Below are 18,875 nucleotides of genomic sequence, written 5' to 3'. Positions count from 1 at the left end.
TTTTAGTAGCACATTTATTTGTGCAAGTTCTCGAATCCTCTTACTATAGTAACACTGTATTTATCAATCTCTGGGCTTTAGTCAATGAACAGTGAATTGAAAAGAAAATTACAAAATTTAGTGAAAACTTTTGGGGGTCTTTTTATGCATACTTTCCAGTTTACCGTAATTCACTGTTTAGTAAATAAACCATCATAAATCATGGTTTAAATTACAACATCTAACCATTTACTTTTCCAAATTGCTCATTTGTTAAAATGATGTAACTTTGCTGTCAAGTAACCAATTAGTGAATAAACCCCTACTGACTGTGGGAAATGAAGCAATATTTGAAACGGCCATCATTTCTGATATGTGGTCTGAAATACTTAAAGGAGCACATGTTAAATCACTATCCCTTATCCGAAGTATGTATGTATTATTCCAAATAGTTTTCTATACAGTTGTACAGTTGCAGGATTTCATGTCCTGGCTTGCAGCTCCTCTCTATTGTTGTGGCTTTTGTGTCTATTGTTGCATTTCATTTATTCCCATCATCCCACAACATTCTTTTTGTTTTAACCTTCCAGCATCCCTAGTACCTTCTCATTAGTCCCTCCCTCGCCTGCTCCCTATGATAACCGAGGATGCTGCAGCTGGTAGATCTGTCGCCATGACAACCACTTCCAGTTTGGGGGAGGGGAAGGAAGGCCTGTATCATTTACCTTTAAACTAAGCTCACCCACATATTATCCTAAAACCTATGAGATGGATACATCACACAAAACAAGGGGACAATGGACAGATTTAAAACAGATGAAGCAAATGAATTAAAATAGGAGGCATGGAGTGTTGGGTGTCTTTCTCAGATGAGCCCAGCAACATATTTTTTCTTTTTATATATACACACATTTTAAACTTTTTTTTTCTTTTTAACCAAAATGTCAACAGTCAAAGCCGTTTAGCTGCATTCAACACCGTGTTACCACAAAACAACACTACACACAAACACATACAACACAGTAAATAATACACTGATGGATATACAGGGGCCTGCCTACTTGCTAAGCATCACACCACATTATACCAGCAACAGACTATACCCAGCAGAAGATGGGGACACAGCAGGAATACAACACAGAGCAAATAAACCACAACCTACCTACTGCACTGCCTGCTCCTTCATTGCATGGGGGTTTGGCTTCTTTCATGGAGTGTTCTAATGCATATTGCTGATGAAGATGTTTTGCTGTGGGGTTTTTTTTTGGTTGTTGGTCTCCCTCCTGTAGATGCCCGGCTTGCTGTGGGGTCTGGATTAGAGAGATACACACATTGTATGGCAGCCTGACACACTGCAACGACTGCAAGTGACAGAGGCTGCTCTCTGATACCAGGTTTCTTCCTGCTGCCTGTTTGCCTATCATCAGTCTCACAGCAACACTCTGCTGGGATCTTCTGTTATGGAGAGGCGTTAGGGACATAATTCCAGCAAGCCTGCTTGTATAACCTGCATGCTCTCCACTCAAATGAGTGCCATGCAAATAAACACGAAGATAATAGAATGTACACCCATCAAAATATATACTGTAACACGTATATACAGGTCCTGCTTAGACACTAAACCACTGACACTTTATTATTTACACAGCATCTTAGTTATGGAAACATTTTAGGGTTATTGCCTTTTGGGCTATTAACATTTTTAAAAAATGCTCTAAAAATAGAAATAATTCAACTTTGAAAAGAGAAAAAAAAAAACCTATATACTTTTCATACAGAATGAGGTTATGTAAACATAGTATTTAATTTTGCTTATCTTGTTTCCATGGTACATCACTAAGGATTCTGTACAAGTTGATTTAGCAATATCTCAGAGACTCCCTAGGATTTGGGGTTTATTTATTAGGAAAGGAAATTAGTATTGGAAAATAGTTAGGGTAAATTTGAGAAAGGAAAAAAAAAACAATCTTACTACAACTTACAAAAAAAGGGGTTTACATGGTAAACAGTGGATTGAGGTAAATGAACAGATGAGTTGCAGATTGTATTTCTTTATTGCAAATGTAAAGGCTAACTATCCCAATTTGAGGATATTTTCTTAAATTAATCAGATTTTGTGTGTAAATAAAAGTCAGTTGGACTATGTATACTGTGCATTACTTATACATATATTAAAAAAAAACAATAACATTTAAATTATTATTCTTGGTTTTGTTTCCTTATGTATGGGGTCTGTCACAAGCTTAATGGTAACTTTTCAATACATTAGTCTTTAGTGTACGATGTTTTACTAAAATGGTATACCTACAGTAAAAAAGTGTGTAGTGCTTAAAGTGGTGTTACATTTACCCCCTAAGGGTTGAACAATGATAACACTGTAAAAAATAAAAAGGGAACACATATAGTGTAATAATGTAGATATTAAGTCAGTGGACTGACTTACAAAAGGATCCACTCACGTGGTAAAGAGCTCAGTATGGATAGGCTCAGGTCACTTCCGCTTTAGTGTATGGTGACATGCAACCTTTTCGGTGAAGTTATAGCAGTCAGTATCCTCATAAGAAAGGAAAACAAACAGGAAGGAGAGGCAGGGGGGCAAAGCCAGCCCTAGTGCATTAACTTAACAACAACAGGTTATCACTGTAGTGCACAGTTTGCTTCTCACCTTTTAAGGTGCCTGGACCTGGCACCTAGTAAATAAGCAGATGTATCAATAAGGTACCTTTCTTTACCTTGCAGCAGTCGCAGTGGATGATCCACAGGACACTGTTCCAAATGTAGTAAGAGAAATTTATTCAATAAAACATACATTTAAAAAACGCCCATGTAATTCATCACCCGAGACGCGTTTCGCCAGTCACAGCCCTGCTTTATCAATCAGTAACATGCTGCTGCAGATCCGTCAATTTAAACATCCCTGGGTTTATTGTTATTGTTGAAGCATCACTCGCGATACCGCCGATTACGAGGGATGTCCCCGGGGGAGTGGTGGAGGCATTGTTATGCTCTATTGAAACAAAGAAAAAAATGTGGCGTATACTGCGCCCAAAGGTAATACGTACATACACCTCAGGGAGGGAGATTTGGTAGGTACCTCGAAGTAATAAAACAGAAAAAAACAATAATAGTGCAATACAGCATATTAAAGTGCAAAATATGTGCTGGATAACTGTAGGAAAACCACTCACATAGAGTAGAGCTATATAAGAGCTCTGCTTTGTTCAGCGTGGACGGTATAATCCCTGTCTAAGGATACAGGATGGTAAGGGTGGTATTGGTGCTCCAGATGCAAATGTAAATAAAAGAGAGAATCACTCTGATAGTGTAGTAAGTACTATAATCCAGAATAATAGAACAAAAGTATTGTACTTACAATTTGTAGAGCAAGATCTGCTCTAGTATTCACAGCATGGGTGGTACTATCCCCACCTAAGGATATGGTGGCACCAGGTAGTCAACAGGACATAAAATGTAGGTAAAATAATAAAGAATATATGGCTAAATTGAATAAAATAGACTATTTATTTAACATATAAAAATATAGGTACAAATGTCCATAAAAGAATGAATGTCCCACTTAACCCTCACATATTTATACAGGACATTGAAGAACCACCCCACACTTTTGATAAAGCCTCTGGTGCGGCGAAACGCGTTAAGTGGGACATTCTTTATTTTATGGACATTTGTACCTATATTTTTATATGTTAAATAAATAGTCTATTTTATTCAATTTAGCCATATATTCTTTATTAAATTCCTCAGATTTGAATCCGATTGAGCATCTGTGGGGTGTGCTAGAACAACAAATCCAATCCATGGAGGCCCCACCTCACAACTTGCAGGACTTTCAGAGGTCTTGTGGAGTTTATGTCTTGATGCATCAGCTGTTTGGGCAGCACGAGGGGTACCTACAAGACATTAGGCAGGTGATTTTAATATTGTAGCTGATTAGTGTACTTCACAATAATGAAACATGCAGTTGAGTAATCCAGTTTTATCATAATGGGTAAGGAAAGGAAAAAACTAATATGACCAAAAAATATTCACAATATGAAATCTGATGGTGATTGTAGATTTTGTCATATGTATGTAAGATGTATTTTCTCACCTTGCTATTATTAGTGTGAGGGGGTAGATGGGGACAATTTAATTGGTGGGTGCTTAGCAATTTATTTACTCTTGGGGAGGTGAACATTGCATGCCCAATTCTTCTTTTTGTATCAATATTTATCCACCCCATGACCATGAGTGGGGGCAGTGGGGGAACTAGAGTAGAAAGGGCCCTGGTGCAAGATTTGTTTGGGCCCCCTCTATTACAAGCATGGCCAAAAGGTAGATCACAATCTGTTGTACAACTCCCTCAATGGTTTGCCAGTTGGGGATTCCACCATTTGCCCATCTTTACCGATACACACACATGCACATACAAACACTGACACAGATCCAGATACACACATACACAGGTACAGACATGCAGATACACAGACAAACAAAGATATACACAGACACACAGGTGCACACACTGACACATCCATATACACCCATACAGATGACACACATACAGATACACAAATCCAGATACACAGACAAACACAGATAGACACACACACTGACACACATGCAGAGACACAGGCACACATATACATACAGATACACACACAATAAGACACATGCAGACACACCAAAACACACAATGACACTCATACAGATACACAGACACACAGGTGCACACAATGACACACATGCAGATATACAGACATATACACAGGCACACATAATGACACACAGATACACAAATTGACCCAAATTCATATACACAGAATGACATTCATACATATACAAACACTGACACACACAGTGGCGGAACTGCCGCCGGTGAAGCCAGAGTGGCCGCACCAGGGCCTGCTGGCTCAGGGGGCCCATCGGGTGGCCCATACACTTAAGGCCACCCAATAATTATTCTTTCTTTGTTGCTCAACATGCCTACTCAGGTGACATGGCCCTTTAAGACTGGGTCTGGGCCCCTGTGATTCCTGCCGGCTGGGAGGAAGTGATCACTGATCACTTCCTCCCAGCTTCTTACTGGAATACAGCATGGGAAGGGAGGGAGGAGGTGGCGGAGGAGTCACAGGCAGCGTGAGAGTAGAGAGAGATAGCAGCTGCAGCAGATAACTACTACACTCCCCTCAGCCAGCAGCAGCAGAACTCCAAGGATGCCACCCTCCTGGAAACAAAAGGTATGTTAACAGAAGGGTAGTGTCAGATATGTGTATCTGTGTGTTAATGTGTATTAATATATCTGAGTAAGTAAGTAGGTCAGGGTGTATGTGTGTGTGCATCTTTCTGCCAGGCTGTGCATCTGTGTGTCAAGGTGCATGTGTGTCAGTGTACATGTCTCTGTTTGCCTGGGTGTGCATCCGTGTGTGTATACATGTCAGTTTGTGTGCATCTGTGTATGTGTGTATGTATGTCAGTGTGCATGTGTGTTAGGGTGTGTGTAGGTGTGTGTGTGTGTCGTTGTGCATGTATCTGTGTGTGTGTATATGTTAGTGTGTACAGAGGTATAACTAGAAACCATGGGGCCCCGGTGCAAAAATTGCCCTGGGGCCCCCAAAATTTCTCACCACCCAGCCCTTTAGCCCCTCCATGTGTCTTTTTCACACCCCACAGGGTTAGTGTGGCATGGTTGGGGGGTTGAGTATGACAAAATTGGAGAGGTTATTGAGATAGGGTGAGTGTGGCAGGGTGAAAGGAGGCAAATGTGACGGAGTGATGGTGAAGGAGTTTGACAGGATTGGGTGGGTGAGTGTGACAGTGCGAGAGAATGTGAATGTAATAGGGTGAATATGGCAGAGCGATTGGTGGTGAGCATGGCATGGGTGAGTGACAGGATTGGTAGAGTTATTGTGATTGTGGCAGGGTGAAGGGTCACAGTGTGTGTGGTGGGGTGATAGTTACACAGACACACTGGTGCATACACTGACACACATGCAGATATACAAACAAACACACACTGACAAATGTAAATGCAGACACACAAACTAACACTAAAATACATATATTTTGATGGCTTTTGATGGTGAGCATAATTATTTTTTTCAACAGGTATTAGTTTTCTTGCCCCCGTCACTATTATTAAGGTGAGAGGGGTAGATAGGGAAATGTATTCTTATTGAGGGATGGCTAGGGATGTGTGGGAACACTAGACACCAAGGGGGGAAGTGGCTTGTTCTATTTGTTTGGGTTAGAGCAGTGGTTAGAAGAGGGGTGAGGAGAGACCACTAAGGTAGGGAGGGGTCAGGAGAGACCACTAAGGGAGGGCAGGGGGTTGAGGAGAGACCATTAAGGGGAGGGGGGGGATTAGGAGAGACCACTAAGGGAGGGAGGGGAAGTGAGGAGAGACCACTATGGAAAGGAGGGGGTGAATGAGAAACCACTAGGGGAGGGGAGGGTGAGAAGAGACCACTAATCATGAGGGGAAAGAAGAGACCACTAGTGGAGTAGAGGGGGGACAGGAGAGAAGACTAATGGAAAGGGGGGGAGGAGGGGATGGACCACTAATAGAAAGGGGGGGAGAGGAGAGACAACTAATGGAAAGGGGGGAGGAGAGACCACTAGAAGGGGGAGAGAGGAGAGATCACTAATGGAAAGGAGGGAGAAGAGGAGAGTCCACTAAAGGAGGCAGGGGAGGAGAGTAGAGACCACTGGGGGGGAGAGGAGAGACCACTAAGGGGCATGGGAGAGCTCTAATGGGGGCGGGGTAGGAGAGAACACTAAAGGATGTGGGGGAGCACCAAGGGAAGGGTAGGAGAAAGCACTAGGAGGCAGGAAGGGAGAGCTCTAAGGGAGGAGAGGGGAGAGCACTGCTGGAAAGAGGGCGTGGAGATCACTAAGGGACAGTGGGGCAGGGGAGAGCTCTAAGGGACAGGAGTGGAGAACAGGAAGGGACAAGAGGGGAGAGAGGCTGAGGAAGGGGGGAAAGAAAAGCACAAAGGGGCTGGTAGGACTCAGACCCTATCCTACCCCACAAACTCTCTCTTTCACACTAAACACACACTGCTTCCCTATACATACACAGAAATACACAATCCATCCCTACACACACAGAAACACACCGTGCTTCCCTTACACACAGAGAAACATACAATGCATCCATTACACACAGAGACAATGCATCCCTTGACACATACACAGAAACACACATTGCATCCCTTACACACACACACACACACAAACACAATGCATCTCTTACATACACACGCAATGCACCCCTTACAGACACACACACACTGCATCCCATACATACACAGAAAAACACCGTGCATCCCTTACACATACAAACACAGATTCACACAATGCATCCCTGAAACACAACCAAAACACACAGTACATCCTTACATACAATCACACACTGCTTTCTACCCTTACACAAAAACACACTGCATCCACCATACACACACACTGCATCACCTACACAAATTGGTATCCCTATACACTACATTCCATAAGCACACACTTTTGATCCTCTAAATCCCCTACACACTCCACTTCCTGTGAGCAAACTCATGGGTGGAACATGTAGGTGGACTTATGGGCGGGCCTTATGGGCATACTCAAAGTCAGACCTTGAGCTGTGTAAGGGGCCCCAAAAAATGGAGCTGCTTCACGTTCCCCCAGGACATTGATTTTTGTGACCACAGTTACAAACAGCCTCCAGAGATCCGATTCTACACCAGACCACTGGAGCCACATTGCAGCCAGAGCCCATCATCGTCCTCATCTGGTTGTAAGTATGCAATCTAGTATATTATTCGTGGCACTAACCTCTAATTTACCTCACATTAAAGGGACACTATAGTCCCCAGAACCCTGCAGCTTAATGTAATGGTTCTGTTGTCTATAGCCTGTCCCTGCAGGCCTTTTAATGTAAACACACACTGTGTGCAGCACTGGCGTTAGTTCATATGGCAGATCATATGGGTGGGGCATTGTAATGTTACATGGGGGGGGGGGATTTGTCTTTTGCCCAGGGCGGCAAAAATCCTTGCACAATGGCATGTCCCCCCTCCCTATTTCGTATTTAATTAAGGCCCACTCATCACCCATTTTGTCCTCCCCTTTTTATTATTAATATTAGGGCACCACCCCATCACCTAATTGTAAATATTTATGAGACATGACAACACTATATAAAATACCTCCAATATAATAATGTGGAAGGTCTTAGGATTTCCCCGTAGGATTTTTATTTATTAATGTATTTATTTTTGTGTCGGCTGGTTATCAAGCGATGGCCATCCGCAACTTAATGAATCCTGGCCGGCGGGCAAATTCTTCTGTGCCTCCTACCGAATGCCTTCTGCTTATGTTTGGTCCTTTATGTGTGATTCCTGTGCTTTATATTGGTTTGGATGTAGATATTATTGATCTTCTGAACAAATGTGACCAACCAAATCCTGACCGCTTTTAGCTTTAGTAAATCTGTGTAAGGCACTTGGCATTTGCAGGGTTAAAGGGAAAACTGTCAAAATTGAAAATAGTTTTTTAATGTTGGATAGTTCCTTTAAAAATAACTTTTTTGTTTTGTATTTTTTGCATTATTGTGTTACTGCCTTATCTCTTTATCTTCACGATCTAATATGAAGTGTTTTACATGGTTTTTTTTTACTTTCTGTGCAGCCGAAACCGTCCATGAAAATTAGGGGGTATTTCCTTTACCCCATAGTTTCCCTTTAAAACTATTTAAAACTGAATGTGCCATGTCTATATACTATTTATAGAAAGAAAGACAAAAAATCTATATATTTCCCATAAAAATGTGTTTTATTACACGCCTGGTGCAGGTATTTCAAGAATGAATTTGCCTGAGCAGAAAGAAAATGTATGAACAGGCTACTTTTTGTCTGTCAAAACATCTGGACTTACGACTGTTTCTAATTATTTTACTGGCTAGACTGTAAAGTTAAGGATTTGGCACTAGGGTCCCTCCTAGAGTGCTGCCCAAATCCTTGCAAGCAGCTAATCAAAGACACTTTGCAGGGGGGTAGTTTTTGAGCCGGTTTTGGCCAGCTTTGGATTTTAAAGCTCCAGTGTGATCTGCACCTCAGATATACTGAGCTGTACTGCAAGAGCTGCTTGTAGACTGGGACCTATTCTCCTGTGCTGGATGTAAACATGAATGTTGGAACCTTGGTGAACTTTGTGTGGGCTTCCTCTCTCTTCAGCCTCCTAGCCGCTGTGCCCGCCTCCGTAAGCCAGAAGTAAGTGATTGCCAGGGAGGTGTTCCTTAAATGCATATGTATTGCTGTACTTACTGTAATTTGCCTGCAGCTGCAGATCCCTGAGCACTATGGAGCAGTCACGATACTGTCTTATCTCAAAACTTTCTACGTGTTCTGTGTTCTGCCGAGTCACTCGGGGTACTACGTTCTAAAATTAGATGAGCAGCAATAACATTCCATTGGTTTCCATGGTGAATACGCCACTTTTAAATCTTTGACCCAGAATAACCCATAACCCCACGTATAGTGCAAGTACGCTGTGCGTTTGCAAGTTTTGCAACTCCCGTCACGCTCAGCCAAAGATGAGCAAGGGACGGATGGAGGTTCTAACGTGTTGGGCTAATAGGGAATTTCATTCCTGTAATGTACTGTCTGATTCTCAGTTTGAGTGGAGTTGTAGTCCACAGGACCTAGATTGTGTGATATTGTCAATTGTCACTACATGACATGCAGTATTGGGATGTCTAAGAATAATGTGATTTGTAGTTAGCAGCACTAGCTGGAATAATACAAACTGGCATTTATTGGCATGTTATGTTATTTGAAATAGAAATAGGCATGGAATGATGTATGCTTTACAATTCCTATAGGGACAATATATACATTGCTTTACACAGTGACCTGCATGTACAGAGCCACTAGAAAAACTTTGTGTTATTAGAGAACAACTTTATTAAAGTGTCTAGGGCTCTCTGCTTGATAAATAGGTTCCACAAATTCAGGGAGATTGGGTGAGATAAGATATGTATTAAAAATGCAAAAGAGGGAAATTATCCAACTATCTCTCTAAATGGATGAAACAAATAAAATAAACAAATTAGATAATATTGAATTCCAACTCCAGTAACAACGTTTGTGTGGATTAATCTCTCGTGTCATTTTATCAAATCGATATTATGCTCAGTTTATTGATTATTGCTGAATTTACTATATATATATATATGTATATGTATATATATATATTATGTATATGTATATATATATATATTAAAGGTTCATTCATTACTAATTAGTATATGGTTATTTACTAAAGTGAGAATTGTCTAGCCGCTAGCATTTGGAATACAAATATTTTGTTTTTCTAACACTATAATGTCCTGTAGATGTTTAGGTGTCGAACCCCCGAAGTACTTGAGGAAGTTAGATTGACTTATTATTTCTTCCTCACCACGCTACTCTCTCTGCGGCCTCTTCCGCTCCTTTGCCACTGTCTAATGCCACATTGGCCTTTACGTAGTCCAATCACAGGCTTCATGGAGAAGCCAGTGATTGGGCAATTGTGCCAGCTCATAGCACATGCGCTCAATCTGAGCCGCAAGTGAAGGGGCGAGGAAGGAGGTAAGGGAGGGCTAGAGGGAGAATTAATTGGGGAAAAAAGTACAAGTAGCTGAGGGAGATAGGAGGGAGCGTCCACAGATTGGGAGGGAGAGATGGAAGATTAGCACATCTGTCGCTAACGTGCAGTGTGCACTGACAACAGACACAAAATATGCACTGAATTATGGGCGGGGCCGGACCGCCATGCTGAACAGTCGCAAAATGGTGAGGCTCCTACAATCTCTCCCAGCTTTTTAGCACAAAAACGACTTAATAACTACCTGACAGCAGCAACCCAGTGCAGGAAGCCACCCTGGTTCCGAGGAGAGGCTTGCTGCAAAGTTCTAGTCCCTTGGAGGGGCGCTCTCCGTCACCCACGATGGGGACCGCTTGGGCGGTGAGTGGAGCGGACGACCGATGCCCTGCTATCCTGCCCACCAGCAGTATGAGCGAAGCACAAGGCTAGGTGGAACTGGCCCTGTCCCCCCCCGCCCTCTGGACCGGGGGGTGATCCCAGTCCCCACCCTAACCCTGCCAGCGTGCAGCAACATCAGCACTCCAGGCTGTGACAGAGAGGCCCCAAACCTCAAAGGCCGTAATCAAAATGGCGGAGACCGCATGTCGAGTCACCCGAGACATACGGAAGACAGACGCACTCACCTCACAGTGGCAGCAGGCCGGCACGAGCCACATGGGAACTGGCGGGCACCTGCAAAGACCCACCCAGAGCCTGGCCAAACTGGCGGAGAAGCCGGAGTCACTTCAAGCCAACGCAAACAGCACCACAAGCAACCGACGGAGGTCGACACCTGCAACCTACCGCCTAAACGCCACCACTGGCCCAACTCAAAGAGGAGACAGTGCTCCAGTGACATAGCTCCACATACTGAATCTCTAGGTATACCGCGCAGGACACACCTGGACAACAACGAGGCTAAGGGGACTTACCTCCCGCCCAAGACAGGCACTTGAAGGAACCGCAAGTAAACCACTAGGGGACCCTCACTACGTCTAACACGGCGGTTCCCGGGCCCATGCCCTTCTGCCATTTTTAAGCTACCCAATCGGGTCTCCTGGCACAAAACCATCGACTATCATCTTGCTGGAATGGGGGTCACCCGGGGTGGAAAGACTCAAAGTGCAATGACACATGCTTTAGCGAAGATACCTTATTACATATACCCTAGACTTGCGAGATAAATCAGTGCCTAGGCTATACTCTTTAACTGCATTAAGGGATAAGCATTGTACTATTGGAACACTACTAGATCTGATCAGCTAAGATAGGACCACACACTACTTACTTACATATGGTATTGTTTAAACGTGATTGATGTTAACGCTTTCATGACTAAGCATGTTGATGTTTTAATGACACAAATGATTAAGCGTGTAGAACTTATTATTAATGTTGAAACTTCTTCTTGTTTAAAATTGCATCTCATCTTGTGACTCAACCTTTCCAGCTTTAGCCTGATATTATTATAAAAATGTGCAGTCCAATCGCATGCCATGTCTAACCAATTGTCTCTAATTAAGCTTGCCAATGCTGTTGTGGCATCGCAAGAAAATGTTCACTGTCTATACATGCACAAGAAAAATAAAGAATAAAAAAATAAAAAAATAAATAATATGCACTGAATTGACATTGGCAGCCAGTAATAGAATTCTGGGCTGCAAATGTCAAGTGGCTGTGGGTGCAACTAGCGCCAGAACACAATTAACAATATCTCTGTGTATTCAGTGTTTCAAGCTGAAACACTGCACATACTGACTCCTACTACCATGATCACTTCAAATCACCAAAGTAGTTATGGTGAGTGGAGTAACCCTTTAACCCCTTAAGGACCAAGCTTCTGGAATAAAAGGGAATCATGACGTGTCACACACGTCATGTGTCCTTAACCCCTTAAGGACACATGACATGTGTGACACGTCATGATTCCCTTTTATTCCAGAAGTTTGGTCCTTAAGGGATTAAGGGGTTAAAGAGCTTCTCCAACTATTACATCCACTAATGTTTATGATGGTAGGAATACCCTGATGCCATTTCCTCTTACATGGGTCCCTGGCCGGCACTGGGTCTCCTCTGTAGACTGGTTTATGACATCCGTTTTTTTGCAGCACTATAGAAGTTAGATGCTGACCTGCCACTCATTCCTTGTCTGAGAGTGTTAGCTAATCTCTCTCAGCTAGTGAATGACCCTCTGGGCATAGAATTTCCATTAAACAACTCAAAACTCTTGATCCGGGTTTGCTAATGATGCTGCAACTACGCTGCCGGAGATGGTGGTACACGTTTGGCAGCAAAGGGATTCAACTCAGAATGGTAGCTTGTCAAGATGTAGACACCAGTCACTTTGATTATATCAAATCACTGAAGTGATCATGGTGCTTGAAGTAACGATTTGATCAAAGCTATATACATGTTTCACATAAATGTCAAATACTGGACCACATTAAATGAACATTAGAATATTTTGTTCTTTTAGGTGCCAAAAGGACTTAATATTACTGGTATATTACGTGGCATAGAATTAAAAATGGAAAAATACAATTTCCAAACTGGTTAACACTTTGTTGTAGAAGCATTAAATAATTATCTTGCTGTTCTTGTTTTGTTTGTAACTATGTGTGCTTTATGATTTGTTTATTTATTTTTTTAATTCATGAATTACAGTGTTAACATTAATGGTGATTATTGCAATCATATAATAGAAAGTAGAGAATGGCTGCTTTAGCAGGGGGTCTGTCTAAATAAGGCTAGTACATGACAGATTTTAATAAAACATTGTAATAATTGCTTTGGATTTAAAAAAAAAAATGATGACGTGTTTTAAAGTGATATTTTATAGAAAGCCAGGACTAGTCTGTTTAATAATTATTTTTAAAACCTGCTGCTCAAGTGACTCTGCACTGCTGAATAGTGCTTTATATTCATATAGAACCCGTCCATCACAAATCATGTAGATGAAAAGTTCATATACAGAAATGTTATATTCACTATGTGGAGTGCTGGCCAAACCTCTGGCAAGTGCATAGATCCAAAGTTGTATTTGTATAAAGTTAAATTTTTTCATAGATAATTGTAGATTCTGCAAGCTATGATTTATGGGACCTCGCAAAGTCACCCAGTGGTGACATCGCCAATGGTGGTCTGGTGGCCAAGGGGGGTTAGGTAAGTGTGAGATTACATTCCTATACCTGTCCCTCGAGGGTGCCACCATCTTGGGCGTATTGTTCTTCTTCAGCACCAGGAGCTGAAGTGTACAGCATTGAGGCCCATGGGGAATCCCGCGAGACAGCGGGTTCCTCTACAGACCCAACCAATACCCTGCAGCTGTCTCTGATGACCGCTGCAGGTCTTGACACATTGGCTCCGCCTTGTGTCAGGAAATGTCAGACAGAAGATAAATACAGAGACAAAGTAGACCCTATTTTGTCTCTGTATTTCTTTTGACTGGGTTGGAATTTCAGTGAAATTTAAACACGGTCATAATGAGTATTCCATAAAGATTCTATCTTTTGAAATACTCATTTTTAATATGGGGGTGACAGTGCCGTTTTAAAGTAACACCATGTAATGTTGGCCATGACAGGTGCACTATATGACCACAGTATCATGACTATGCTAGTCATGTTGGCACCATTTGTACAAGTATTGGAGATTTCCATGCTGTACCCCTTCACCACTCAGTGAAAATGTTACATTGTGGGGTACACCCACTCATCAAACTCCTGTTGGATTGAAGGTTTGAGTACCTACACTGTAATGTCTTCAAACTGCACTGTGTTCTATTGGTTGTTATAATGTTTAACATTTTTAACAATTTACAACATTTTAAACTTTTTAAACTGTGACATGTTTATAGCGTATCATGGCATGTTTTAATAACTCTATGTTTTTGAGCTTTTAATTTTACAAAAATATGGCAATTGCATGTGTATTTTGCACAAATAAAAAAAAAACACACAAGTGACAGGTCTTTTAAAAAAATATTTTATTCATTTTAAACCTAATGTTCAGTCCTTTTTACAAATTGTTGTTATTAACAGTTAGTATAGTAACAGTAACATAGTAACAGTTTATAGGGCTTACAACAGCTACTCTTGTTTCTGCAGGAGTTTTTTTAAAAAAAGAGAGAAAGAAATCTGAACATGTTCGATCAAATCGACACTGCAATGTCTATACATGCAAGCTAATCAGGAGGCACACAGACACAGGTAGAATGATTAATGGCTGCATTCCTATATCCGCATATTGCAGTGAGCTTGCAGGAAAATTGTTTAGCGTATGCCGGTACTTAGCAGGACTTTGTAAATTTTATTTCGTTTAATATATTTTGTTCAGCAAACCTTCAAACCTTCCTGTTAATATTTACTGTCTATTATAAAATATGGAATATTTTACTAGGGTATACTTAAAATAAGAAAAGCCAGTAGTAAAGATAGAACCTAGAGTCAATTTATTCAGGATGGAAGTGTTGTGTTTTGACATTTAGAGATACATTCAATATTCAGAAGGGGTTTTCTCTATCTTTGTATGTGTAAAACGTATCTAAAGAGTTCAAGCTTTTATGGATTTATGTAAATGTGGAGGGTGTACAAAACATTAACATGATTGTTTATTCAACTCAACATTTTTGTGAATTATGTCCAAGTGGCAAATATTAGGCTCAGATAGCTAATTTGGAAAAAGTCTCCAATTTTGTTATTTTAGACTCAGTTTTGCTATTTCCATGTAATTCCCTAAAATTATAAGTTTTTGCTAATAAAAAAAACAACCTATAATAACAAATTTGTAGTTTTGCTATGCACACCTCAGTCTCAGTTTCTCAGGGCATAGCTTTTTTAAAAATGTCAAACGGTCTGCAGGGGTGGTTGCCCATGGTGCAGAGAATGAATTCCACTACTACTTTAGATTTGCTGGTAGTGGAAGATAGTGGTTGAATAGATCTGGTGAATAGACAGTTTCAATGCATTTAAAGGATACTTGTCATGACAACAGATGACTGACTTTGAATACCTGTACTGTACACATATATTTATTTATTTATTATTTATTTATTTATTTATTTATTTATAAAATATTTTACCAGGAAAGATACATTGAGATTTCTCTCGTTTTCCTGGGTCCACCCATACACTACACACATTCACAGATATACACACATACCAAGACACACACAAATACACATACTTTTTCAGATAGATTGTATTATACCTATTGTTTCGGTCAAATAACTTGAACAATCTTGCTGCATGTATTATGTTAGGGGCACATAGCCATATAAGGAGTAAGGACCAAGTATAAGCGTAGGATAGTATAAAACAGCTAGTCGGTTGTGGTGTGCTGGAACCGACTATGCGGAAGGCCTATAAAAACCTACTGTTTCCCCCCGGCCCCCACCCCTGAGTGGCGGGTGGGGGCCCTAAATGAAAATTCCCCCTCCCCCCAATCATGGTGACTAGGGGTACCCAAACCCCTAGTCACCCCCCCACCCAAATAAAAAGTAACCCCCTACCTACCCCCCTCACCCTAAAAATAGTAAGTGGGGAATAAAATGACTAACCTGTAAAGAAAAATTAAACTTACCATTTGACGTTTTCTTTTTTCTAAAATCTTCATTTTTCAGCCGCAAAAAAGGGCAAATAAAAAAACCATCATACCCGAAGAACTTAAAATAAAATAAAAAACCCGAACGCAAAAACAAAAACCCTGGCGAAAAAGAAAAAAAACAGACGCTAAAAATAATAATCCATCTTCACCCATGGGTGGCTCCACGCAGACTGAAGCCTTGCCCCGCCCTGCAGTTAGGCTAAGAACACTCTGATTGGTTGGTTTAAGCCAATCAGAGTACTCTTTGTCATTTTACACAGCGTGGGAAAATTCTTTGGAATTTTCCCACGCTGTGTAATTTGACTCATAACACTCTGATTGGTGGGCTTGAAATCCATCCAATCAGAGTGCTCTGTGTCATTTTACACAGTGTGGGAAAGTTCCAAAGAACTTTCCCACACTGTGTAAAATGACACAGAGCACTCTGATTGGGTGGCTTGAAATCCATCCAATCACAGTGCTCTGTGTCATTTTACACAGCGTGGGAAAGTTCCAAAGAACTTTCCCACGCTGTGTAAAATGACACAGAGCACTCTGATTGGATGGATTTCAAGCCTACCAATCAGAGTGTAGGTTTTATCTTTACATATTACAAGGAGGGAGCTGTGCGCCGGTAGCTCCCTCCTTGTAATAAACTGAACGAACAAACGAACACTAATATTCAGTGTTTGTTTGTTCGTCTGACATTTCTAGTCATTCATTCGTCTTTCTGACGGACGGATGAATGAATAGATGAAATTCCTGTTCGCATGTCCAAGTGGGCATGTGCGGGAATCTCAGTGCTATCTAGTGTGGGCAGATGACGTGTCCCACAGGGACTTCATCTACCCACACAAAGATGGCGGCGCCCTGAATATAGATTGGGGCAGAAAATAAAGATTAAAAATAGGTAATATGGGGGGGGGAGGGGGCTTAGGGGCATTTGGGGGTGACTAGGGGGTCAGTTAGTGGAGTGGAGTCGGGAGGGGGCTTTAAAAAAACGGGATTCGGCCATGACAGTGCCACTTTAAATATGAACAAATGTTCACTTTGTGATTTTCTAACACTGACAAAGTTACTCGCTTAACTCTTCATTTTAGTGGATTAAATCACAATATTGAAACTAAAATAGCCAAACTGACTATAGTTCAGTTGGAGCATTTTTCCTGATAAGCTATTTTAGCCTTAGTTTTGCAAACTGGATGTTAATTTTATATCATTTGGAGTTAAATGAAAACATGTTTTCACAAAAATAATACTTTGATTTTAATTTGCAGTTTAACTTTCCATGCCACCATCTCAATTCTGCCCTTTGTACTACACAGCTGCCCTGGTTAGGAGTTAAAAAAAAAAAAAAAAAAAAAAAAAAGAATTCCAGTGATAAAGTACTTCTAATAATGCATAACAGTATTCTACAGAAAGAAGTTATATATCATCGCTTACTATGTTTCTTTTCAACATGACGCAACAAAACCAAATGAATAAACATTTTTAGAAATCAATGAAAAGTAAAAATGGAACTGAATGCAATTAACTTCCACATCCTTTCTCTATCCCTATCTCTGCACTGGTGATGCTTGAGGGGAATTATACAAGTTTATAGGCGTCTGAGATGGTGCATCTTTTGTTACCACAGTCAGTACACACAGGGCCGTCTTAACGCATGGGCATGCTGAGCAGTTGCCCAGGGGGCCACACAAGCATATGGGTCCTATGTGCTTGCCAACTTTTCAGTATATTATTGAGGGAGATTTATTCAGAATCCTATATTAAAACATTTAGGTAGATTAATCACCTCAGTATCAGCTATTACCTGTACATGCAATCTTGCTGTTGCAAAAGCAACGTACACATACTAATTGTACATAAGCTAAAACCTGTCGATTCCAGCTTAAAAACATTGCCCGCATACGCCCCTTTCTTATGCAAGATGTTGCCAAGAAACTTATTCATACTCTAGGAGTCTCTCGCATGGCTTACAGTAATTCTCTCCTAATTGGTCTCCCCAGAAGCCATACTGCCCCCCTACAATCTGTGATGAATGCTGCTGCCAGGCTGATCTTTCTCTCCTGTCGCTCCTCTCACATCTCACCCCTCTGTTGATCCTTACTCTGGCTTCCTGTACCCTACAAGTGCAAATTTAAATCACTAACTGTAACAGAGCTTCCTGTACCCCGGTTGAGTACCTCCACCGATGGGTGCTCCTAGTGCTTACAGAGGGATCCAAGCACTTCTCCAGACACCATAAGTACTGCAGACCCCACAAATCGCCGTAGCTTAGTTGGGGTCTCGCTGTCTCTTACCCACCCTGGACCTACGACATGGATTCAGGTTCCAGGGGGTGGACCTCTCTTCCTTCAGGAGAGCGTCGCAGGAACAGCTGTTACAAGAGCTAGTGATTATCCGAGGGAGTATAACGAGTATAGCAATCCCAGGTAGTGATACAGCAGCTCCCTACAATAAGAGACAGAACTCAGTATTGAGGGTGAAGAAGGTCTGAAGTTTTAATGGTACAGTTTGGCTTTATATACAGTTCCTCAGGTCAGAGGAACACCGATGGAGCACCGAATTACAAACTGTACAGACAAATAAGAACAATGTAGAAATGTCCGACACTCCCACACACAGCACACAATCCCTCCCTTCTGTCTGTGATATATTTAAGGTAGATAATGTACTAACTTAATTATCCCCAG

At 41.4% G+C, this 18,875-nt stretch overlaps 2 protein-coding genes across 2 annotated transcripts in view; one reads left to right on the top strand and one right to left on the bottom strand.

Moving 5' to 3' along the window:
- Positions 1-1,453, bottom strand: part of NALCN (sodium leak channel, non-selective) — a 550,494-nt gene extending 549,041 nt beyond the window's left edge. Inside the window, exon 1 of the mRNA XM_063425294.1 lies at positions 1,142-1,453. The gene's annotated coding sequence lies outside the window, so the exon portion shown is untranslated. The remainder of the gene's footprint in view (positions 1-1,141) is intronic.
- A 7,484-nt stretch (positions 1,454-8,937) lies between these two features.
- ITGBL1 (integrin subunit beta like 1) overlaps positions 8,938-18,875 on the top strand; it is a 293,013-nt gene continuing 283,075 nt past the window's right edge. Inside the window, exon 1 of the mRNA XM_063460094.1 lies at positions 8,938-9,242. Within this exon, the coding sequence (XP_063316164.1) occupies positions 9,157-9,242 (86 nt within the window). The 5' untranslated portion in view covers positions 8,938-9,156. The remainder of the gene's footprint in view (positions 9,243-18,875) is intronic.

This window comes from Pelobates fuscus, chromosome 1 (genome assembly GCF_036172605.1).
Source record: "Pelobates fuscus isolate aPelFus1 chromosome 1, aPelFus1.pri, whole genome shotgun sequence".
Taxonomy (NCBI): Eukaryota; Metazoa; Chordata; class Amphibia; order Anura; family Pelobatidae; genus Pelobates; species Pelobates fuscus.
Note: the sequence above shows the minus strand (reverse complement) of the source record. Positions and strands in the feature narration are given on the sequence as shown.